This window comes from Vigna angularis, chromosome 3 (genome assembly GCF_016808095.1).
Source record: "Vigna angularis cultivar LongXiaoDou No.4 chromosome 3, ASM1680809v1, whole genome shotgun sequence".
NCBI lineage: Eukaryota > Viridiplantae > Streptophyta > Magnoliopsida > Fabales > Fabaceae > Vigna > Vigna angularis.
Window position 1 is genome coordinate 13,852,582 of NC_068972.1, and position 23,500 is coordinate 13,876,081.

At 33.2% G+C, this 23,500-nt stretch overlaps 3 protein-coding genes across 8 annotated transcripts; all 3 read right to left on the reverse strand.

Annotated features, from left to right (window-relative positions):
• Positions 1–1,924: 1,924 nt before the first annotated feature.
• LOC108323117 (uncharacterized) lies at positions 1,925–11,838 on the reverse strand. Of its 5 annotated transcripts, none has more exons than XM_052874361.1 (16): positions 11,336–11,838; positions 11,098–11,269; positions 10,371–10,588; positions 9,208–9,268; positions 8,843–8,915; positions 8,641–8,718; positions 7,672–7,829; positions 6,707–6,875; positions 5,576–6,041; positions 5,081–5,479; positions 4,589–4,792; positions 3,321–3,454; positions 2,712–3,045; positions 2,496–2,632; positions 2,219–2,286; positions 1,925–2,115 (listed from the first exon to the last, which is right to left on the reverse strand). In XM_052874361.1, the coding sequence occupies exons 1-13, from the start codon at positions 11,675–11,677 to the stop codon at positions 2,859–2,861; spliced, it is 2,661 nt and encodes an 886-aa protein (XP_052730321.1). In that variant the 5' UTR covers positions 11,678–11,838; the 3' UTR covers positions 1,925–2,115; positions 2,219–2,286; positions 2,496–2,632; positions 2,712–2,858. The 5 variants fall into 5 exon arrangements, with proteins under 5 accessions (XP_052730321.1, XP_052730322.1, XP_052730320.1 ...); XM_052874362.1 differs by having other exon boundaries at positions 2,496–2,650; XM_052874360.1 differs by having other exon boundaries at positions 2,496–3,045.
• Positions 11,839–14,689: 2,851 nt separating this feature from the next.
• Positions 14,690–16,377, reverse strand: LOC108323096 (GDSL esterase/lipase At5g33370-like). The gene is made up of 5 exons (XM_017555442.2): positions 16,122–16,377; positions 15,908–16,035; positions 15,571–15,813; positions 15,172–15,424; positions 14,690–15,044 (listed from the first exon to the last, which is right to left on the reverse strand). Exons 1-5 carry the CDS (start codon positions 16,375–16,377, stop codon positions 14,809–14,811), a joined length of 1,116 nt encoding a protein of 371 aa, XP_017410931.1. The 3' UTR covers positions 14,690–14,808.
• Positions 16,378–20,445: 4,068 nt separating this feature from the next.
• LOC108323097 (GDSL esterase/lipase At5g33370) lies at positions 20,446–22,606 on the reverse strand. 2 transcript variants are annotated; one of them, XM_052874999.1, is made up of 5 exons: positions 22,321–22,606; positions 22,009–22,136; positions 21,668–21,859; positions 21,069–21,321; positions 20,446–21,002 (listed from the first exon to the last, which is right to left on the reverse strand). In XM_052874999.1, exons 1-5 carry the CDS (start codon positions 22,565–22,567, stop codon positions 20,770–20,772), a joined length of 1,053 nt encoding a protein of 350 aa, XP_052730959.1. In that variant the 5' UTR covers positions 22,568–22,606; the 3' UTR covers positions 20,446–20,769. The 2 variants fall into 2 exon arrangements, with proteins under 2 accessions (XP_052730959.1, XP_017410932.2); XM_017555443.2 differs by having other exon boundaries at positions 21,668–21,910.
• Positions 22,607–23,500: the final 894 nt, after the last annotated feature.

Here is a 23,500-nt window from a genome sequence, read left to right on the forward strand (position 1 = left end):
TGCAAAGTCCTATAAATTACAATGGTTAAGTAACGAAGGTAACATTGTAGTAAATAAGTAAGTCCTCGCAACCTTTGCCATTGAAAAATATAAGGATAAAGTCTAATGTGATGTTGTGTCAATGAAAGCTACATATCTATTATTAGGAAAATCATGACAATATGATTGTAAGATTATCTATGATGATTTTTTCAGTAAAATTTCATTTGACTTCTAAGGACACAAGATTACTCTCAAATCTTTGACTCCACAAGATATTAAATACGATCGACTAAGAATTGAAACAAAAAAGAATAAAAGCAAGAGAAAAATAACTTGTCATATAATAAATGTTTGTTGGTACAAAGACAACCTTGTCTCCCACACAATAAAATCTTCTTTGGTACCCAACACGCACCAAGTGCCATACATGAGGCCGTTGTGTGTCGAGGCCAGGGTTTTAAGATGTTTCAGAAGTTCCACCTTTACATATGTTAACTTTTACATGAATTCATTGGGTGGCACACCATGGTAAGCACTATAAACCTTTCTTTATATTCTTGCAAAGTTTTTGAGCATAAGGACTTTGTTAAACTAATTTGGCATCACAAAACACAATCCTTTATGCCAAATACAAACTTTAAGATACAAAGCCTTAAATTCAAATTCTTTGTCAATGAAACGTGTGAACAACATTGTTTTATCGTCTCTTTCTTTATGGGTTAGTGCACTTCTTAAAACCTTCATTACAAAGAGGACCCCAACACCTTCTCTTTGATGATCACTTATGTGCAATACCATCCTCATTTTCGACTAAAAAACAATACACATTTTGTTATGATTCCGAAATAATGATTTTCTTTCTTTTTGTAGGTCTTTCTGAATTTATGGGCGAATTCTCTCCAACTCGGGGAACATGATGCGAACCCAATCAGCCCAAAGATTACATGGAATAAAGGGAGTATCATTAAGCATTATTAGAGGTTGCAAATAAAAAGAAGTAAAAAAAGTGACAACCAACGCTTTTGTGTGAGCATCCAACGATAGACCCCCAATACCGAGAACCTGTGTCTAGCGGGAACATATAAGTGAGTTCAAGCCTTTTCAAACTGTCATTGATAACTTGGGCAGCAAGCTACTCCAACTAGTCGCACTTTTAACATGGAGCACATGTTCCATTATAAACACATAATTAGAAAGTTAAAATTAGATTAGTTAGTCTTAATACAACTACACTTCACCTATAAATAAAGTGCATCTTTCATTATAAACAAACAAATTTGGTTTTGAATTTTAAAAGACCAAATGTCTTCATTGTGAGTCTTATCTTGGAGGTAAACTCAAGAGGCGACTCTTTGCTTCCACTCATCTTGAATCATCCTAATCCAAATGACGTGGACTCCAGCACTCCAGCACCTCATTTCATTCGTTGTACCAACTTCCGCGTTCATTCCATCGTCCAAAAGTTCTACATCCAAGTAAGTCTTCTTGATTCTTTTTCTTTTATGTCTTGTTTGCAGTCAATTCGATTATTCTGTTCATAGCCAATTGCTTATGTGATAATCAAATAAAAATCAAAATTCAATTCATGGATGTGTGTGTATTGAGTGTTCTTGTGTTGGATCTGAATTCTGTTCAGATTAATCTATGTTTAGTTCACACAATGCCATGATTATTCTTCATCTATTAATTCAAAACATACTCGAAGCATCCATTTCTAGAAATTGAAATTTAAATATGAATATGATAATTAATTCATATAAACCATCCTTCTGAAAAATTTCTCAGATTCCCCTCTAATACAATCTCTTCTTCCTTCTCTAAAACTTTTCTTTCTCCTTATCAGGTTCTGCTTTGCTGTGGTATTTGGCGGACTAATAATATTTCTGTTTTGTTGTAATTTTCTACAATTACAAAGATCTGTTTTTTTTTGGCTTGTTTCGAATTCCAGAAACATTACTCTTTTTCTTATAAAAATTATAAATACAAAAAAATACCGTTACAGAGCAACCCTGCTCTTCGCCAGGGGCAATTACTTTTTACCCAAACTAAAAACAGTAAAAGTAGGAGATGCCCTCTCAACCATACAAAACTCTGGCTCTCTATTACCACCCTTCGGATCTCCATCTTTCGCTCCTAGTAACAATGAAACAATAGCTTAAGCTTGCTAGTAACAAGATCCTCTTATTCGAATAACTATTCGTGGAATGTCAACTAGATTGCAAAATTTCATTTATACCTCGTTTGGCCGTTACATTTGCAAATCTGAGCAGGTGTAATTTCCATTGCCAACTAGAATCTCTTCCTCTGGATTAAAAGAATAAAAGTATTTAATGTTATTTCGTGTGCCTAACTAATAACTATAATTGATGCCCCCATACAAGTCATTAATTTCTTGAACAAATGATATTAAAATTTTTATATACTATTTTACATGAAATCTACTAGTACCAATAAACCAATGCCAATGAAGTTTTTTTGCTGAATGGAAGGGGGAATCGGCCAATGAAGTGAACCTGATCTTGTGAACACACATTATCCCCCGCGGAATCCCGAATTATTGGTTGTTGGTGACGTTAAATTTCCAACAGCGTCATTTCGTGTTAGTGGAATAAAAAGACAATGTCCCTGCAACGGTGGGAGCCTGCCGTTGCTTCATTTACAAAACACCCTGTTCAAAATAATAGATTGTGGTGAAATAAAAAACTAAAGAGAGAACTAATAATGCTTACCAGTTAAGCATCTTCAAGGCCTGATACTATGCATACATTAGGCTAAGCACAAAATTTGCACATCTGTGCAATGATGATACATCAAACCACAACGGGTAGTTATACCAGTCCCAAGCATAACAACCATTACAGTATGGAGGTATAGTTTTACAATCCTTCATCCGTGATGACACCATTGGAGGTATTGTCAATCCTCTGCTTGGCAGAAATCACCCTATCCAAAGTCTGATCCGAGACCAAGATCCCTGTGGTTTCCAAATCTGCAACTACAGCAACAGCTGCATCTAGTTCCCCGAGATCAATGCAGAGAGAGATTATCTCATCATAAAGAGAACTGTAACATGGGGGAAAATGAAGAAACAATAAGATGAAAAGCAACAGACATGGGATGGCAGAAAACCAAAGGTTGCCTTCATTTTGCAGTTATCATAGTGAATAAAATTCTGCAATATCTAATCCAACCCCACAGTTATTCATTATTTCCTCAGAAATATCGGGTTAACTTTCTTTTCCTCCTGGTCGAGCATATAAAATATCTAGATTTTTATTGGCTGGGTTGGGTAACCCACAGAAGAACACGGGTCTTGTTTTACAAAGAAAATAAATTACCTCCCAAACTTATAACCAAGTCCATGAGTTGTTTGCAAAATTGTTAAGAAAGCTGAGGGTAGAGGCGCCCTTATAGCTGCACGCAAGATTATGGCACAATCCCCGATAGTTGGTGTCCCTCCCAATTCTATGACCTGTACAATATAGGTCAAAATCTCATTCAGCAAAGACAAGCATATACCAAAGAATGTTGATAGGTTAAATATATCCAAAAGACTAAAGTAGTTTTGCCAGTTACTAATAAAAATTATTCAGTGTTAACTCCTAAATCCAGTGGGAAATTCTAACTTCAAACAAGTAGTGGAAATCTCAGCGTTATTTACAGAGATAATGAATATATCTCTACTACGTTCTAACTAATATATATGCCAAATTTTAAAATTGAATGAATTATTACACAATACCTGGACAGGAATCAACAAGCAGAAAGGTAGACAACTAGGCACCAATGTTCTTTTTTTAATTCTTCTATACGAAACAAATATAAATATCACCATTCAGAGTAATAATAAAATTGTTTTCGACACACCAAGAATGTTTAATATCCCATTGAAGGAACTAAATCAACAGCATTCGCAAACTAGCGTAACTGATCCATGCATCACCATGAAAGTTGAACCAAGTAAAAAATAACACGTGTCACCAAAATGCTGCCAGCCAGCATGTTCCAGTAAACTATTTTTAGAACTGATAACCTGAAAACATAAATCTCAAGAGTATCCCTTACATTTAAGAAATAACAAATGTAAAGGGATATCCTAAATATGCTAGTATTAATTGCATAAATGTTAGGGTTGCTGCAATGAGTCTTTCTCACAAATATTTCATTGAAATTCCCTTAGTTATACGATTTTAGCCCTCACGTAATTAAATGTATAAACTCAGAAATTGGAACTAAAACAATTTACAGATTAAGCAACTTCACCCAAATTCCCAAACCGTTGAACCTTAAGGTGAATGACCTTCGCAAGTAGAAAGAAGAGAAGATGATAAAATCGGGTAACAATATCCCTCAAACACGTCAATCATGAACACAAGAAAATTAAGACAGCCAAAATCAAGATACAAAATTTAATGTCATCATCCTACATCATTTTGGATCTTAATTTACTTTTATGTGCAGTGTTATAGAGTACAGTTTTTATTTTGTACATTTGAAGAAGCAGTAATCATATTCCATGTCTGCAAGAAACTGAGAATTTAACCAGTTAAAACCATTTCAACAAGAAGCAAGTTTGTAGTTAAAAAGTCAAGCTTTAGTTATTTACCTTCTGCATAACTTTGATTGCCAACTCAACTTCCCATTCCTGTGACCATCTACGAGGAGGTTTGTTCTTCAGTTCTCTCTCCCATGTCCATCCCCAAGCATCTGCTAATGTGTACATGTCTGACACATCAAAAATTTTTCGCTTCCTCATTTCCTTAAATGCCTCAAATACGTCCAGTGGAAACCAATCATCATCATCATCATCCTGCCAGCAAACAAGTTAGATTCAGAATGTCAAAACTGTAACAGAGATTGAAAGAATGTAATGTTAACAGAGAATGGATGGTCCATAAATGGCTCTCAGCTTCTCATGAATCATTCTCACCCAAAACCTCAGGCTGCAATATCAGTTTTATCATGTTGGTTTTTACATCCTAACATTTTGGGATCTTCTGTACACAAAACCTGCCCTACTGTCTAAACAAGTAGAAGAACCCAACTCTCTCCATCCAAACTTACAAAGGAAAAGAATACCAAAGAATTATTATCGTACCGCTGCCTGCAATCTGGATTTTCTAAACTTTTTAGATCTAGTGACAGGTTGATCAGAATCTTTAAACAACTGGACTCCAATCATTTGAAGAGGCTTCTTAGCTTCAACTTCCTTGACTTTTATCCTGTCTACGTCTTGGTTCTCTGCTGGTTCTACTTCCTCTTCTACTTGTTCTGCTTCCTCCTCCTCCTCGTCGACTTCATCATCTTCAACATCTTTAGCAGCATCTTCTATTGCATCAATGTCATCTGCTACTTCAGAGACGTCTGATTTACCTGCATCCACTGTCATTTCTTGATCAACAGTTAAGCCTTCACCTAAAAAGCGACGTCTCCAGAACTCTGTATTTCCTTCCTGTAGCTGTATACGTGAAATCAATGCATCCAGCTCTTCATCCACCTAGAACATGAATCATATTTAAGTTTAGCATTATATATTACAGGTCAGATGGAGATAAAAGAAAAAGATACTTAAACAAAACAAAAAAGAAGCAACCTCTTCTTCCTCCTCTTCCACTGGAGGAATCCAAAGGGGCCTACCACGAGATCGATTTATTCTCCTTGCTTTCTGTACCCGTTGGTAAAGAATATTTCTAGTTCCATCAGTAGGCAAGTCTTGTGCTTCTAGTTCTTCCTTCAATTCAGACACAAGCATTTTACTAGCAGCCTTAGGCTTTAAAGAATTCTGTTCAGGCCCCTTTATGAGTTTCTTTAGTCTTTCCTTCACTCTAATATAATCATATTCAGATACACCATCCCCTAAAACTGCAAGTCCTTCAATCTGCAAGGTCTTCAGGAGCTTTTTATTGTAATCCCTCAAGTCCTCCAGGCATCTTTGTTTGAAGGAGGTCTCCATTGGGTTTGAATATATAAATCCTTGAGCATCAGGATCTAGAGGTGTTTTACCTCTTCGAGGTACCCACCGCTTGCGCTCGCCAGTTAGGCCACCCTCCTCAATATATCTGTCCAATTAACAATAAACACATTGATAAGCATTACTTAATTGAGCCCATTAACTGAGATTTACTATATCAGTGAAAGAGAACGCCTGCATTAAAAAAATAAAGAAAAGCAAAAGGAAAATGTTAGAAGCTTTTTGTAGAAAACTTAAAAGAGATTCTTAGGACCACTACTTAGATTTTGATTTTCCTATTTCGCCAACTGGTAGTTTTAGAATATTAAAGTTACCTCTGTTAGGAAAAATAAGCTGGACACAAACACGAGCCTTAGAAAAAACAATTTACTATCAAGAGGTAAAATATCATACATTTGGTATGCACAATATTATTGGACAGCAGAAAAACAATTAGAATGAAAACCCAATCGAAATAAACTAAATAAATAAAAGAAAAGTGAAATCATAATAATAGTTTCAATTTGGGTTTCAGCTCACTTGCTGAGAACAGATAAGAATCATTTATGAAAACATGTATAAAATAAATAACTTAGATCAAAATAATAATAATAATAATAATAATAATAATAATAATAACAATAATAATAATAATAATAATAATAATAATAGCAATAATAATAATAATAATAATACTAGCAATAATAATAATAATAATAGCAATAATAATAATAATAATAATAATAGCAACTGTTGTTGAAAAGGAAACAATACCTAGCAATATAATCAATCTCATATCCAAGTTCAGCCTCTTCTTGTAATGGTTCAATCCACGAGCTTACTAATGTCCGGTATTTTCTGCTCAAGATCATTGCTCGTGAAGGGATTGGCTGGTTATCTTTGGCCATAACTTCTAAAGCTTCAAGCATTTCAACAATTCTTCCTGAATTTTAAAATGACAACTAGGTTGAAGCGAAGCATTCTCAATAATTTTGGTCATAAAATTTTATAAATATACATTGAACACCACAAAGGAGCAAATCCCTGATGACTATCTTTAGTTACAATGTCTCAACAAGGGTAACAAAATATAAAAAAAAAATTAACTTTTTAGGAAATAAGTATGTGCTCTGGAACCAGATATTCTACATATAATGGCAAGGCAGATGGATTCCCATCGGATACTCCCCCTGAAAATTCTTCTTTGAGCTGAAATTTAGGCACAACTTTAAAATAAATGCCTCATTATCTCCATCCATTTCATACAACAGATGAGATGATACTCTTTTGGGCACAACTACTTTAGGTTAAGGACTTGGTGCCCTAATCCAACAATGGAAAAACTCGAGTTAAAAAAATATTAATGGGAGAAGTGATAGGAGCACACTCTCTAATACACTCTCTCGGACACTCACTCTTAATAGCAAAACTTTATTGGAAAATACAAAAATCAAGAGAGGGAATCATTAAAGTTCCACACTGTTTGTGATTTCCTATAATATTCAACCCATGAGAGTAAGTATATTAAAAAAAGTGTGTTAAAGAGTACGTTCCTAATATCTCTCTACTTATGGAAAACTTACCTTACTTTGCAGAAGGAGATAAGGGAAAGTTCAAACTTGTGACACAACAAATGCGAACCCTTAAGGTTAATTGAATAAAATTGTAGATTATTTATTAATCGAGACAACATCTCTTAGAATGAGAAAACAACAAATACATAGCCAGTAGAATTATACCTTCTCGACATAATGCTCGAAGGTACAAAGAAAGTGGATCTCCATGATTCCCTTCATCATGTAGAACTTTTGTACCCCCTTCAAAGTTTTTAAGGGCACGAAAATGCCTAATAGCTTCTCGTACCACACAGTACTTCGTAAAACACTCCACTAACAGGCTGAAGAGACAATATGGGACAAAACAGATCAAGAGAACATTCCACAGTCCTATATGACAAAATCAAACACTACATTATATTTAAACAAACACAGCTGAATGAGTACATAGCTATAAGATCCCCAAAAATTACAGGTCATTACTCAGTTTACCTGATAATCAAAGTATCTTTCAGAAATAGAAGGAAAACTTGAAATTAAAGAATAGCATATAAGTAATAAAAGAGTTAACATTTAGTTGAGTGGAGGCTATTTATAACATGTTTGTATTTCCGTTGAAATGATCCCAAACCAATGTTCATATTACAGCTACAGTTTTTTGTTTCATGGTAAAAATGAGCGTTGGAACATGAATCAATGGAGGATAACATGTATCCATACATGCTATTAGCTGCTGGTGCAAAGTAAACTGTCTAGTAAGCAGTATCAATAAAATCTACATATTAAAACAGGACTCCGAGGCTTCTGAATTATACTCCTGGTTTGTTAGGTTCTGTGATTTAGTATTAGATTAGTAGTGTGCAGTTGTTGTTTGTTGTGCTTCCTTGGTGAATTTAATTAGAGAGTAATGCCCATGTTTCCAAGGGGACTTTTATCTAGCCCATAAGATTGTTATGCTATAGGTTCATGTTTATATTTTCTTTGAAATCTATTGCTTTGTCACAGAATTTGCTGCAACTTCTGTTTATTATATATAACAGTACCATTTTAAAAAAATAAAAGTCTAAATTTTATACTAACGAATTCAAATAATATAACATTGAACATGTAAAATGGTCAGGTTTGTAAAAGAAAAATAATAATGTGTCGTACGCATGGGTCTTCACATTTGGCTGTATACGCTTGTGAGCTTCAACCATCATGCCGAGTAACTCAGCAACATCTTGTACTCTATAAGCCACACAGAAACAAGTTTAATATGATCCATCACATAAGAACAACTATAACTTAATGCATGAAATATTAAATTTAAGAATTCTAATGTGAGATTTCACAGCCATTTAAATCATCTAACCTGTCATAAGATTCAGCTCTAGTATACGCTTGAATAACCCAATTATATGTATCTGTATCGGGCTTCATATAATCTGATATGCCACAAATTAAAAATAATTCACAGTACATAGAATTAATAATGAAGAAACGGATTTTAACAAATTAGAAGAAAAGACCATCTCAACTTGAACAGCACAAACAAAGAAACAAAAAAAGAACGGAAAAGAATAAAATACATGAGAAATGAAAATTAATTGTGAAACAAGTTACAGTATAAGAAATAGAAACAAACTTCCCTTGAAATGGTAAATGAAATATTTATAAGTAAACAACTATAAGCATCAGAAAAAGAAGAGGGAGGGAAAGAAAACGTGGAGTGCACACCTTCTCCATATTCCATGTTCTCAAACGTTGCAAAAGCTATTTCAGGTATTCCGCAGGTAGCCTTATAATTTTGAAAGAAATAATATTAATAAAACATAGTGAAAACATCAGAAGATCAAACAGGCTCACATTTTGCTTTATCAAAGCCAATTGTTATTTGAAAATTTACAAAAAAATAAAAAATTAAAAATTGGCATTGTTTGTCTAAAACATCTAGAACTTCAGTGTCATTGTGTCATATTTCATATCAGTTACCTTTACATATTTTCTACTCAAAGAGAATGGAAAAACACGTGGCAAGGATTTTATAGCTATTTTCAGTAGGTAATTTATTCATATAATAATATAGGTTTAGTTACATTTTTTTGTCCTGATGTATTGTAATTGTGCAATTGTAGCTGTTTAAGTTCTAATAGTGTCAATCTGCCATGTATAAAAAATATGCAATGTCAGTCCTGAAATCCGAGAGACTCAATTGATACAATTAAACTCCGGAGAGACTAAAATAGCTCCATTGATCAACATAGTTGGAATCTGAAGAACTAAAATGGCACAATTGCAATACTTGGAGGATCAAAACTGCAATTAAGCTAATTATGTATGTATCAATGCCACGGGATGGGAGTCCCTTAATTTACACCAATAATCAGTTTCATGCATAGATAAAATTTAAGGAACGAGCTATAGAAGTAAGATCTTTTTAAAAAAGGAAAATACGGACCCCTAAATCACCCATATTTTTAAGGAGTACAAAACCAGCCACTAATATTCCTAAAGATCAAATTGATCTTGCTTTCACTATTTCCCTAGCAAATTCTTGGAAGCAGGACACAGTGTAATATCACAATTATAACCAAAAGACTGATGCTATCCACCTACAAATTCTCCTCCTATCTCAAAAAGAAAGTACTAGATAGAAAAAGTAAACGAGTTTAACAGTCTTAGAAAAATATTAAATGTATTTAGTACTCTTAACATACAAGGGAAGTAGGAGGATCTAAAGTTATGCTAACTGAAAACATATAATCTAGTAATGAAAACCAAAGACAATCCAAAAGTCACAATAAATGTTTCCACCCCTATTTTTTTGGCAACATGAAACTGACCCCTAGACTATAACTGCACAAAACATTCTGAGATAAAACTAGACTGAGGAAGGTAACCTGCACACTGAGGAGGCAATTGAAATGAAATGTGGTTGCCATCCTTCCTGCTGCCTCCATCTCATAGGCAATGTCTAGCGCATTAGAATGGTCCCCAGCTTTGCAGTCTTCTTGGATCAGTAGATCATAAACCTCATCAGTAGCCTTGAGGCCAATATCGGCACCCTTGAAGAACACTTCGTTGGCACCTTCCAAATGCTTGCTCCGAACAAGCTCATCTATACAACACCAGAATTAAAGCACACCAAAAAGGAGAGGCCAAAACAAATTAACAATAAGTAATCAACAACATGAGAAGAAGATAAACAGAATTATGGTATTCTTTTAGTTCTGTTTGGACGAGCTTCTCTACGAAGACTTGAGAAAGAAAATACGAATAAAAACGAAATTATAAGCTAAAATTAGCTATTGCACAAGTTAAAAATGAAAATTTAGAGAAGTTTTTTTGAGAGAACTTCTACATATTAGCTTATGGAATGACTAATATCAATTTTTCTTCTTAAATTTCTCTTTTAAAAGTTTTTATGAAGAAACTCGTCCATACAGGCCCTCAAGCTAAAATAAACTTCGACACTTAGCTTTTATAGAAACTAGCTTCTACAAAAGTTCAAGTGCATAAGTTGATTTTAGTTTACTAATAAAGCACAATTCACTTTATCCTCGCACCTCTTTCTCCTATACGTTTTAAGAGCAGAGAAGTTTATTCAATTAGTCAAAATGAATATACCAATAAGAACAATCCAAGCTTGGCGAATATCATAATTTAGGTCTTGCATATCTCCAAGTATTTCGAGACCTCTAATGGCGCGACCTTTAGACCCAAATAACCTTACCAATGCCATGAATGTCTCGTGAACCGGTCGAAGCCCTGCAGCCAACTCTCTTCTCAACGATTCCATCTGCGCAAAACAATAATCAGTTGAATTGAAACGGCTCTCGGCGTCGTCGTAGAGAAATTATCATACCGCGGCTTCTTCGTGGCCGTTGAGGGCGTGCGACACTACCAATCCATGAAATGACCGAGGGCCAGGGCTGAGGCCCGCGGCGATCATGTCGTATATGACTTCCGACACGCCGTTTGAGTCGCGGTTCCGGGCCCGGTCCATGAGCTCCTCCATGAAACTGAACCGGAGCCCGTTCTCGACCGTGCTCTGGTCATCCTTCGGCTGCTTCTTCTTCCTGCCCCGCTTTTCCGGAACTGAAACCACCGCGCGAACCGTCACGGTTCGGGGAGAGAAGTGGTTCAATTTGAACGGGAAACTGGAGTAACGGTGAGTGTAGCTGTAAGGTAAGATGAGTGAGGACATGAATGCATATAAAGAATTTGACAGTAACGGGTTTTGGTTTGGTGGCAGTGTCGAGCCACTGAAGCAATAGCGTGGTGTGTGGTGCACTGATGATAAGGCAGACCGCGAATTGAAAAAGTGACGCACGGACACAAAACAAAACCGAAACAAATGAAGTTGACGAAATCTACTATCGAATCTGACCCTTATTCTTCTCTATTCCGTTTTTCTTTTCCCACCACCATGTTTCCTTCCTGCACCTCACAGAAGCACTGAAGATATTTTATATTTAAAAAATTAGTATATTCTATGATCTAAAATATATATTTTTTAAATATATTTTAAATTGTATAATTTAAAATTTATATTTCTGATTACATAATTCAAAATGTACATTAAAAAAATATATTATAAATTACACCGTCCGAAACATATTTTTAAATTCAGAAATGTATTTCACATCTTACAGTCCAGAATGTAAATTCTTTTGAAACCAATGCTTGTGGCATAAATGGATTATGGCCATTTTCCTCCATTCAACCTATCCATGTTGTCCATTTCCCCCCATCTCTTTCCTCCATTCAACACCGTCTCTTTCTCCATTCAACGTCGTCCATTTCCTTCGCCACCTGCCATCTGCCACCACCATCTACCTTCGATCCTCCTACATCAACCATGCATCCGCCACTTCGTTGCCCCTGCCACCATCACGCATCCTGGTGTCGTCGCTCCGCCATCCCTCTTTCGACAAGAGTACAACTGGAATTTTAAAAATTATGGAAGTACAGAGAGAAAACACAGAGGTGCAGGACGCAATGTCCTACGCTCATTCTTATTGGGCCTTGCACTTGAACATGGGCTCCCACATATTCGGATGTTTCATCCTACTCCTCCAACCTCTTACTTTTTACTTTCAAAAATTTCATTTTTAATTTTTTAACATCTCATTTCACACCTCTAACTTTTCTAAAAATTTTATTTTTAACTTTATTTAATACCTATTCATTTTCTCTTCTTTCTTTTTAAAACAACTCTATACCACCTTAATAATAATTTAATTTAATTTAAAATTTAAATATCATTTAATATAATATTATATTTTAATAATTATTAAAATATGTTTTATATTATAATAATAGTTATATTAAAAATATAAAAATAAAATAATTAAAATAAAAAGAATAACAATAAAAATAAAATTATATTAAATAAAATATTTAATTTATTTAAATATATTAAATTACATTAAAAAATTAAATTAAATTAAATAATTATTAAAATTTAAATAAAAAATAAAATTTTTAAAACAATTATTTATCAGATATGAAATAAAATTATATTAAATAAAATATTTAATACATTTAAATAAATTAAATTATATTAAAATATTAAATTAAATTAAGTAATAATAAAAATTTAAATAAAAACATTTATTTATCATATATCCATATCCGTAGCCTAAGTTAACGGATTTCTATATCAATTAACAAAAGTTTTAAAATTTTATTTTTGTTTAAATTTTAATAATTATTTTATATAATTTAATTTAATATTTTAATATAATTTAATATATTTAAATAAATTAAATTTCATTTTAAATATTACTTTTATATTCATTATTATTACTTTTATTTCAGTTATTATTATTTTAATTATTTTTAATAAAACTATTATAAAAATATAAATCATATTTTAATAATTATTAAAATATAAAAAATAAAAAATAAAAAATAATATTATAATTTTAAATTAAATTAAATATTTATTAAATTTTAAATAAAAAGCTGGTAACATATTTTACGGATTTTGATATCCATAAACAAGGTTTTTGAAATTTTGGTTTTTATTTAAAATTTAATAATTATTTCATTTATTTTAATTTTTTAATATAATTTAATATATTTGGATATATTAAATCAAATTTATTATTATTATTATTTTATTTTTTTAATATAACTATTATTATAATATAAATCATATTGTTATCATTATTAAAATATAAAACTATATTAAATAATATTTGAATTTTAAATTAAATTAAATTATTATTAAAGTGATGTAAAGTAAAGAATATTTTTAATAAAAAAGAAAAAAAATAAAAAAATATTTAATAAAGTTAAAAATAAATATCTTTTATTTTCACATACGGTATTTAAATTCAAATAGCTTGTAATATATTTGTAAGTAATCAATTCAATAAATAACACAAAAATTTACCACAATTTTATATTGTTATGAAAATTGTGATGAATGATGTATTAGTAGAATTCGCCATCTAAACTTAAATCATAAACAACTTTAATTAACATTAACGTGATCTATTTCTACTAGTTTTGACATAGGAAACTTTGTGAAGAGTATTATCTACACGGATGACAAGGTCGGACACATCTACCTACTATTTGACTGGACAACAAAAAAAAAAGCTGACCTATTATTAATCGTATTCTCATTTAAAAAAAATTAGTGAGTTTTAATAAACTTGTGACTATTCACGAAGATCTACAAATATTTAAAAATAAATAATTTATAAATTTTAAAATAAAATTTAAATAAAATTAAAAAAACGTAAATAAATATAAGCATGATTAATATATATGGATATTTTTGTAATCTTCAATTATTTCTATATAAACATGATTAAGTAGTATTGTAATGATGTTAGCCATAATTATATTGATACTTGTAGTTTAAAATAATAATTAAAAAATTCCTTCAACAAAAATATTCCCAAAAACTTTGGGCATAAAACTTAATAAAGCATGAGGATTATTGTTTAAGAAATATAGTTAGAAATTATTATTTTTATTTACTTTATTTGCGAATAACCAAAATTTAAATGATTATTCCAACAGCGACAAGAATACGAATGAATAGTTAAAAAACATAAAAGTAGCCCATGAAGATGAACCTTTTCTTGGTAAGTAAAACTTTATAGATAAAAGAAGAGTGGCATTCAAATATATGTCTACACTTTCAGATAATGAGGGTCTACACATGAATTTAAGCAAAAGCAAATATATTTTTCCCTGTATAAGATTGAAGATAGAAATAATATGAATTGACCCTCCCTTAAATACAATCACATTCCTCAAAAAGTCACACAAAAAATATCATTTATTCTGTAGTGGAGATGTATGATTGATTAGTGATTAGTATTTGTTGGAGTCCAAGGCCAAAATGGTTGAGAGATTGAAAGGTTTCATGTAGTTGGAGGCTCCTGTCATAATCTGCTGAACGATCAACCTGTTAGCCTTTTCCGATGGATGGAATGGGTCCCAAAATGCAAGTGTGTCACGATCTGGACATAAGTTCGACGCCACCGTGCACAATCCAACACCATTAAAGGGTCCTTGACCGCAACACGCAACTTTTGAGGTAACAAATCCTGTATCCACAAATTCATCCCATAACTGTTAGAAATTGAAGTATTAGTTGAAAGTTTTATATTCTGATCATTGAAAGTGATGTTCGGATATAACGAACTGGTGATGTTCTATGTACGCATAGATTACCGTATGCTTGAGGATTAGTGACGAAATCATCGTGCATGAGATGTGTGTTTGCTGCAACGAAGACATCTGAACCAAGTTCGTCATTGAGTTGCGTGATCATCTCAACAAGTTGTGGATTGTACAAGGAAGACGCACTCTGTAGCTCCTCTGAGCATTCGCCATTTCTGCCTCGCATGGCTAATTCCGCCGGAACACAACCCAGCGGTCCGGTTCCTGTCACCAAAACCCTACGTGCTCCAAGATCATACAGCCTCTGATCCAAGTCCATGCATTCCATTCCAAATGTAATACTAATTAGTTAAGCCTTGTTTTAATGCTTAATATCATTGTGCATGTGTGAATGTGCAGATAACAATACTGTATTCAGTAATTAGCAGATTATCATGGTTTTATTATTACCTGTAGAATCTTCTTGTACTCAGAGATGACATAGGTGACATAATCTGGTATAGCGAATTGGCGGGATCTAGCAGGGTTAGGCACCAAGAAGTAGTTATTCACAAAATCGTTACCTCCACAGGTGATAAGAACTAGTGCTCCATTCACTAATTTCCTTGTTTCCTCCTCTCCTATAAGGGCACTCACCCTTTGTTGGTATTGTTGGAAGTATTCTAGTTGTCTTGGCATTCTGATAATGTTTACCTGCAATGACAACAACATATATCATACATAATCAATCGCACGAATATGTAAACTAGTGATCCATGTTTTGCTATATATATATATATACACATACAAATTGGATTCCAGTGTCAACGAGGACTCCAATGCCGGCAGAAGCAAAGTTGGCACCAACCAGCAATTTTTCCCCGTCAAGCTCAGGGCTTAAATATGGCAAGGTGGGCTCGGACCCAAGTGCTTCACCTGCAGAATTTAATCACAGGTCAACTTGCTGTACAGATGAAGTTTAACAGTGGTGAAATGAAAATTAGAGAGTTTATGAAGCGAACTGATAAAATCAGGTATGTTGAGGCCATTGGAGAAACGTCCAGTGGGTGTGTGAGTTGGATAATCAATGCCATAAGGTGGAGCATCTGCTCTAGCTGTGGTGACTAGGTAGTTGTTGTTGCCGTTATCAACAAGTGAATCTCCAAACACAAAGAAGGCTCGTGCTGCCTCTGCCCCCTTCAAATTGAAACTGGTGAATGCTAGTGCCGTCACTAGACTCCAAACAACGTAAGACCCGAAAATGGGAAAGCTAGCCATGATCTGGAATTGGAGATGAAACAGGGTTAACTATGATTGATGGCTAGGCTACTCTGTTACACACACACACACACATATATATATATATATATATTTAGTACCTAGCTACTCTCATTAGTTGTCTCACATAGCTTAGTGGACAGAGTCTCAGTAAGAAGTAGATGATGTTAGGTTATTTTAAATGAGTGTAAATATTTGTACCTGCATATATGATATCTCCAAAGTTTTCGGTATTAGATACATGTTCTTTATTTCTTTACCTTTTTCAACCGCCGCAAATTATAGCTTCAAACTAAAATAGGCCCTTCTTATGGAAATTGTATCAGGAGAATAGTGAAAGAGAAATCAATCGCATTAAAGTTTTTTGACTTGTAACGGTTAACCATAGCCGTTAAGACTTTTTCAATGCATGACTGATAAGATTAATGTTTGATCATGTATATTTTTATTAAATTATCCTAATTTTCTGAATTTGAAATCGTTATTTTTTCTCATTTTAAGATTTATTGTCCTTTGAAATATTAAATATTTTAGTACATGAGAGTATAATATTGCAATATATGATATAATATATATTGCAATTTAGACATATGATATAAGAAGGAAATTAGGTGGTATGGCAGTTCCATTTGTTAACACGATATGATTGCAAAATAGAGAAGAATTACAAATGTTTTAACTTATAATAACATGTTGGAAAAGTGTTTTAATATTTGCATTCTGTAAAGCAAGAAGACTATAAAACACAATGGTTTTACTATGATATTTTCAATATTGTTTGAAAGTACGAAAAGAAATAAGATCAAACGATTGTTTAGAGCAAAATCTGGATTAACTTGTGTGGCGTAGTTCATACTGTGCCTAGACAAAAAGACTTCGTATCCTTGTCTTAAAATTATCTTACCAAGACTGTAGAGACAATGTGTCTTATCTTAGCACTTTCTTGCTTGAAAAAAAAAAACTGTATGTTCAAAGAATATTTGGTTAATTATTTAGAAAAACTAGGAAAACAAATACACACATTTAAACATAAAACACACAGGTTAAAGAATATATATATATATATATATATATATATATATATATATATATATATATATATATATATATATATATATATATAACACTGTTTTTGCTGGTGAAAAGTATCGGGACCAACAATTGAACATAATTTGAGGGTAGGAAAAACTAATATAAATACTTTGCAATTCTTCTCTCTCTAACTATTGATAGTGTTTAGAGTGGTTTCAACATTACATAAAAACCTTATGTTTGTAAATTTTAAAAGGAATTTCTTACTACATCTTTTGAAACATTGCCAAAGATGAAATATTTTTTGAAAGAAACTATATTTCTAAAAACTTATTATGGCACTATTCAAAAGTAAAAACATGTTTTCTTGTATTTTCTTACCTACGAGAACGTAGGCATGGACTTTTAAAGTGATTTCATTGTCAAAACTTATTGTGTAATTTTAGAAGGTACTATATTCTTAAACATTACCTTATACGTGAATAACTAAAAACAATATCATTTGTGTCTTTGTTCATTGAAACGGATGTAAGCATAGAAGTTCCATTTTTTTCCCTCACATTTGGCGTGATAAAATATTTCGATCATTTTATGTTATTGAATATTAACTTCAAATTCGTTCTACTTTTTTTGAAGTAAGAAACGAAATTGCTTCGTCACTTATTAATGTTCCAAAAAGTTTAAGAAAAAAAACACTTAATTTTCAAACATTTGTGATTAAATAAGGAAAATAAATCCCAAAAACACACATACACATAGGAAAAAACGGGTAGATAAGTTGATGTGTGGATAGAGAGACGTACTCAATTAGGTCAACTTATTGAACTTTACTATTTTCTTTTTTATATTTTATAAGTTAGTTGATTGCCCATTCAAACATGAAAAAAAATAATTATTTGACATATCTTCTTATCTTAATTTTGAGTGTAGATTTTTGTACAAGTAATAAGATTTGAGTGAATTGAGGAATCTTGATGTGTACTATTGGGAATTGGAACATAGGAGGAGATCCACCTGCAAAAAATTCTCTAACACTCAAGTCAGTAAAAAAGTTTGAATCTTTTTAGTAAGGGAGAGTGAGTATGAGTGAGTGTGTATTTCTTAGTGAACTATCATGTATATTTATAGGGTTTCTAAATCCTATGACTCATGCGATAAAACTGGTAATATCAAGAGAATATCAAGTAACATCAATATATATAATGACTTATCGTATATATGATAATTACCGATTTTAGTACTATTTCCTTTGAAGTAGGAATTCTAATTTTTTTTCCCTGCAAATATCATGTGGTCGAAAAACTTTGACTACAAGACATGACATCTTGCCCATTTAAAGAAGCAGAAGGCTAAGCCTATCAGGCCTGCTCCCATAGTAGCTTCTCCAAATACTAAGAAACAAAAGGTTGTGGTGACCTCTGATACATCTCCTACTTGTGAAGAGCATGTTAAGAAGAATATACCTCTCGAGGTGGTGGACCTGATTGTAAGCGAGGTCTCTGAGGAGCCTACGGGGGAGATACTTGGTGGTGTCGACCTCAGTGGGGCTCTTGTGCAGGTGACCAAGCTTCTTCTGGGCGACACCTTCTCTAGCGGTGTTCCCCTACCTCCCAACCTGAGCCTTGGGGGTCTTCCTAGGTTGTCTTATCGAGGTTCGAGGTGACCTTTCTAAGTGAAGGACACCTTGACCATCATGTATGATGTCCCCTCATTAGGGCATTTAAAGATGCACATGGAGTTTGTGAAAAATGATTCTCTTCATACTCCTTATGACTTAGAGTTGTTGGAGAAGGTCGTTCTAGAAGGTTGCATGGTGCCGAGGTCATGATGACTCAGTGCATGACCATTATGCGCTATTGCAAAAGCTATATGGTCAAAAGGAGTCTGTGGATGGCTCGTGGAGGTCAAAAGAAAGAAGGTCGAGTTCTTAGCCAACTTGAACGAAAGTGAGAATAGGCTCAAGGAGAAAGATGAGGAGCTCATTGTGTTGAGGGCAAAGGTTAATTACGCCCCAGGAGTGGATTGAGGAATCATGATGTGTATTCTTAGGGGTTGGAATGTAGGGGGAGATCCACCTGTAAAAAACTCTTCGACGTTCAGGTTAGTAAGATAGTTTGAATCTTCTTGTAAGGGAGAATGAGTACGAGTGAATATGAATTTCTTAGTGAAATATCACATGTACTTATAGGATTTATAGGCTTGGTAACTCATGCAATAATAAAACTGATAATATCAAGTAATATTGACAAATATAATAACTTACCATATATATAATAATCAACGAATTAATAGCAATAATGTAACACATTGCCTAATTTATTAAATATTTTGTAAATATATGATATTAAGAAATATTACAATGTAATCAAACTATTCAAATTTGGTCACCTAGAATATTCCTTAATTACTTTAAGTTAGTAAAAATGAATACACTTTCTTGAACCATATAACTTAACATATTTACTGTACCAAACATATTTGTTAGACAGGGTTTACAACACATTTGACAAGATTTTATAAAGATAAAATAATCTTGACAAATGTTAACTTTTGTATTTTTTTTTTAAAAAAAAAGGGAAGAAAAGGTAGTGAGATGTAGTGTCGCACGGATGAAATTCTTTTTTATGTAAAAGTATGCTATTGTCTTCAAACATTCATAGTTTTTAAAATAATAATAATAATAAATTGTAAAATAGAAAATTCTTAAACAAATAAATAGCTCTCCAAATACTTTGTGTACAACAAAATATATAACTAAGTTTACGAAGAAGGCCATAAAATAATGTATTTATCTAAAAGAAAAAAAACGTCATTATTTTCACAATTGATACTATACAAAGAAAACACAATATTATGTTAAAATTTTAAAAATAGATAACTAGTAATTTAATTTCCTTTTAAAAACTATGGGAAAAATTTAAGGAAAAAATCATTCACGTGTCAATATTGAATAATTAAATACATGAAACAAATAAGTGAGTTCTGTAAATAATAAGGGTAAAATTGCCTTTCCGAAACTTCAATATGACAAGGACATTAAATGTTCATCACGTGCATTATCTACCATTAAAGACACACGAGACTTTTACTCTCATTTGTACTACATTTTTAGGAATTAAGCACACAAAGTTGAGAGGCATAATCACAATCAGCATTCTCCACTACACACAAAAATCTTCACAATCAAAAGGAATACAACATTTTAGTTTAGGGCAAACAGCAAACTTTGAACCACAAATGACACTATAGCAAGGAGATCATCTTCATCAGATAAAACAGAACTTAGGAGAACGTAGAATATGGCTTCACATTCACATATATCCTGTGGTGACCACTTAATGAAGCCATGAATCGTATCAATCAAACCCTGGAATCTATGGCCATGATGGTGCTAAGATTCATGGGGTGCATGTACTGAACCGACCCAGTCATCATCTGTTGGACAATGATTCGGTTAGCTTTCTCCGATGGGTGAAATGGATCCCAAAACGCGTAAAGATCGCGATTTGGACACAAGTTAGAAATGGGTGAGCAGAGTCCCATCCCATTGAACGGACCTTGACCACAGCAAGCTATCTTTGATGTGACAAACCCTGTGGAAAGCAAACAAAACGTAAGAAGCCTCTTGTGAGAAGTTATAGCAGTAATAGTGAACGTACCATAAGCTCGAGGGTTGTTAACGAAATCCATGTTCATTTCATATGCATTTACAGCAATGAAGACGTGAGCACCAATCTCTCGGTTGAGTCCTTTCACCATTTCAACAAGTTGTGGATTAAATAACGATGCTGCTCTCTGGAGCTCCACGTCGCATTCACCATTTCCACTTCTCAAGGCCAACTCTGCTGGCACACACCCCATTGGTCCCGTACCCGTGACAAGAACCCTCCTAGCTCCCAGATCATACAGCCTCTGCACTTTTTATGTAAATGCATAGGATGAACAAAAATTTGACAAGTAAAAGCTTGTGTTGGAAATCTACTGCACGGTGATTTTTGTTGCATTTAACCTGATATATAATAAGTCTTTCTGGAATGCTGTTAAACACCACTTTTAGTACAACTCACCAACCAAAATGTTTGTCTCCTGCATAGTCACACTCATTTGCTAACTTGAGGCAACCGAGTTTTAATTTTATAGGTTCAGCATTAGCCTTTGAAGTACATATCTCTGCTGTTAAATTTCTCAGCAAATGAATTGAACAAAGGGCATGTATGGTTGAACGATATATAGAATTTACTTGGAAATATATAGATACCTTCAGAATTAGACGATACTCAGATATGATATAGATGACGTAGTCCGGGAGAGAAAACTGGCGAGATCTTGCTGAATATGGGACCAGGTAATAATTGTTCACAAAATCGTTGCCTCCAAGAGTGATGAGAACAAGTGCTTGGTTTACATGCCTCCAAGCTTCCTCTGCACCAATATGCGCACTTAACCTTTGCTGGTAATGTTGGAATAGCTTCAGTTGTTTGTAGATGTGAATGATGTGAAGCTGCCAGAATAATTACACAGCACACTATATATATATATTACTATCATACCTTTTAGTTATATAAATAAGTAAAGTTAACACAAAGTAATTGAACTCACAAACTGAAATCCGGTATCATTGAGAATTCCAATCCCCGCAGATGCAAAATTGGCACCAACTAGGAGTTTCTCTCCTATAAGTAGAGGGCTCAAATATGGAAGTGTAGGCTCTAAGCCAAGCTGCTCACCTGCAATTAACCATTTCTCACATGAACCCAACCTCAGCTTTCAGTCATGCATGCATGCAAATGGGAGATTAGGTCAAAAACTACTAGATAAATTAAAATTAGTAACGAATAGTCTTGATCATTAAATGTGATAACTATCCATTCATTTTTATAGTATGATTAACCATGTTACAAGAACTCATACTTATTATGTCAGGGATGTTTAGGCCATTAGAGAAGCGACCGGTGGGTCTGTGTGTTGGAAAGTCAATGCCATAGGGGGGAGCATCTGCTCGTGCAGTGGTAGCCAAGAAGTCATTGTTGCCACTGTCTACGAGTGAATCACCAAAAACGAAGAAAGCCCTTTGCTGAGCAGAAGCGAAACTTATAGACAAAAGCAAGGTTGTAACTATTATACAAAAGCTGGACTCTGAACAAGTAGCCATGGACATGGTTATGAGTGAATATTAATTGTCGCTGACACTGGAGGACTGGGAAAAGGGTAATATATATAAGGTGTGATGGATGTAACGATGTGTGAAGTGATGAAGAGCACATTGAAAATCATAAATGAGTTTTTCTACCACCTCTACAAAGTTAAAAAGCTACCGCCGAATGAAGAAGATAAAGTACCTCAATTAATTGCTAGGGTTGTTTGTTTAAGCAAATGTGTGACTTTTTTCTCAGATTCCAAAACACGTCCCACTTCGTATCAAATGAACAGAAATATTGGCCCGCCAACCCCCACAACTACTCATTACTTAACCGTGGTAAAAAAATGATGCCTCATTAAAACCACAAGAAACCTAAAATATTTTTACTTTTACCCTCACTTGTCGATGCCATATCTATGTTACATTCTTATTTTTTATTTTTATCTGCAAAAAGTTACATATTAGATGACAGGAACAACAATAAATCCAAGAACATCTCTTTATTACGGACTCCGTCTCCAGTCACAGAATTTGGTTGGTGATGAATTGGACTCAAGTTGCGACTTCAATAATTTTGGGTGTGTGACACTTCAATCACCACATTTGCATGAATGGATCGAATCACCACATTTTGTATGAACGAATGGAACAAAATATACACGTAAATGTAAATCTTGTTAAGAAAAATTCTAATCATAACTTTCATACCAAGTTAGAAATAAACTTTTAGTCGGTGTTGTATATTATAATTTGACTTTTCAACGTTACATAAATAATTTTTTTATTATAAGAAATTATTTAAATTTGAATAAGTAGTTATCAAAATTATAAAATAAAAAAATTATAATAAATAATTATTTAAATTTAAAAAGTAAAATTAGAAAAACAAAATAAAATAAAAAAGTGTATCATTTTATAGAAGTTATAAAGGGAGGAGTCTCTATATGGAAA

What these genes read in the sequence shown, in the direction of transcription:
- LOC108323117 (XM_052874361.1), bottom strand. Translation starts at nt 11,677, where the DNA reads ATGTCCTCACTCATCTTACCTTACAGCTACACTCACCGTTACTCCAGT. An exon ending in AGCTTGGATTGTTCTTATTG is followed by an intron (nt 10,589 to 11,097) that starts GTATATTCATTT and finishes GGTGTTGTATAG; the next exon opens with ATGAGCTTGTTCGGAGCAAG. An exon ending in CAATCAAAGTTATGCAGAAG is followed by an intron (nt 3,455 to 4,588) that starts GTAAATAACTAA and finishes TATATTGTACAG; the next exon opens with GTCATAGAATTGGGAGGGAC.
- LOC108323096 (XM_017555442.2), bottom strand. Translation starts at nt 16,377, where the DNA reads ATGGCTAGCTTTCCCATTTTCGGGTCTTACGTTGTTTGGAGTCTAGTG. An exon ending in CAACATACCTGATTTTATCA is followed by an intron (nt 16,036 to 16,121) that starts GTTCGCTTCATA and finishes TAAATTCTGCAG; the next exon opens with GTGAAGCACTTGGGTCCGAG. An exon ending in TTGACACTGGAATCCAATTT is followed by an intron (nt 15,814 to 15,907) that starts GTATGTGTATAT and finishes TTGTCATTGCAG; the next exon opens with GTAAACATTATCAGAATGCC.
- LOC108323097 (XM_017555443.2), bottom strand. Translation starts at nt 22,567, where the DNA reads ATGTCCATGGCTACTTGTTCAGAGTCCAGCTTTTGTATAATAGTTACA. An exon ending in AAACATCCCTGACATAATAA is followed by an intron (nt 22,137 to 22,320) that starts GTATGAGTTCTT and finishes GGTTAATTGCAG; the next exon opens with GTGAGCAGCTTGGCTTAGAG. An exon ending in TAACAACCCTCGAGCTTATG is followed by an intron (nt 21,003 to 21,068) that starts GTACGTTCACTA and finishes TGCTTTCCACAG; the next exon opens with GGTTTGTCACATCAAAGATA.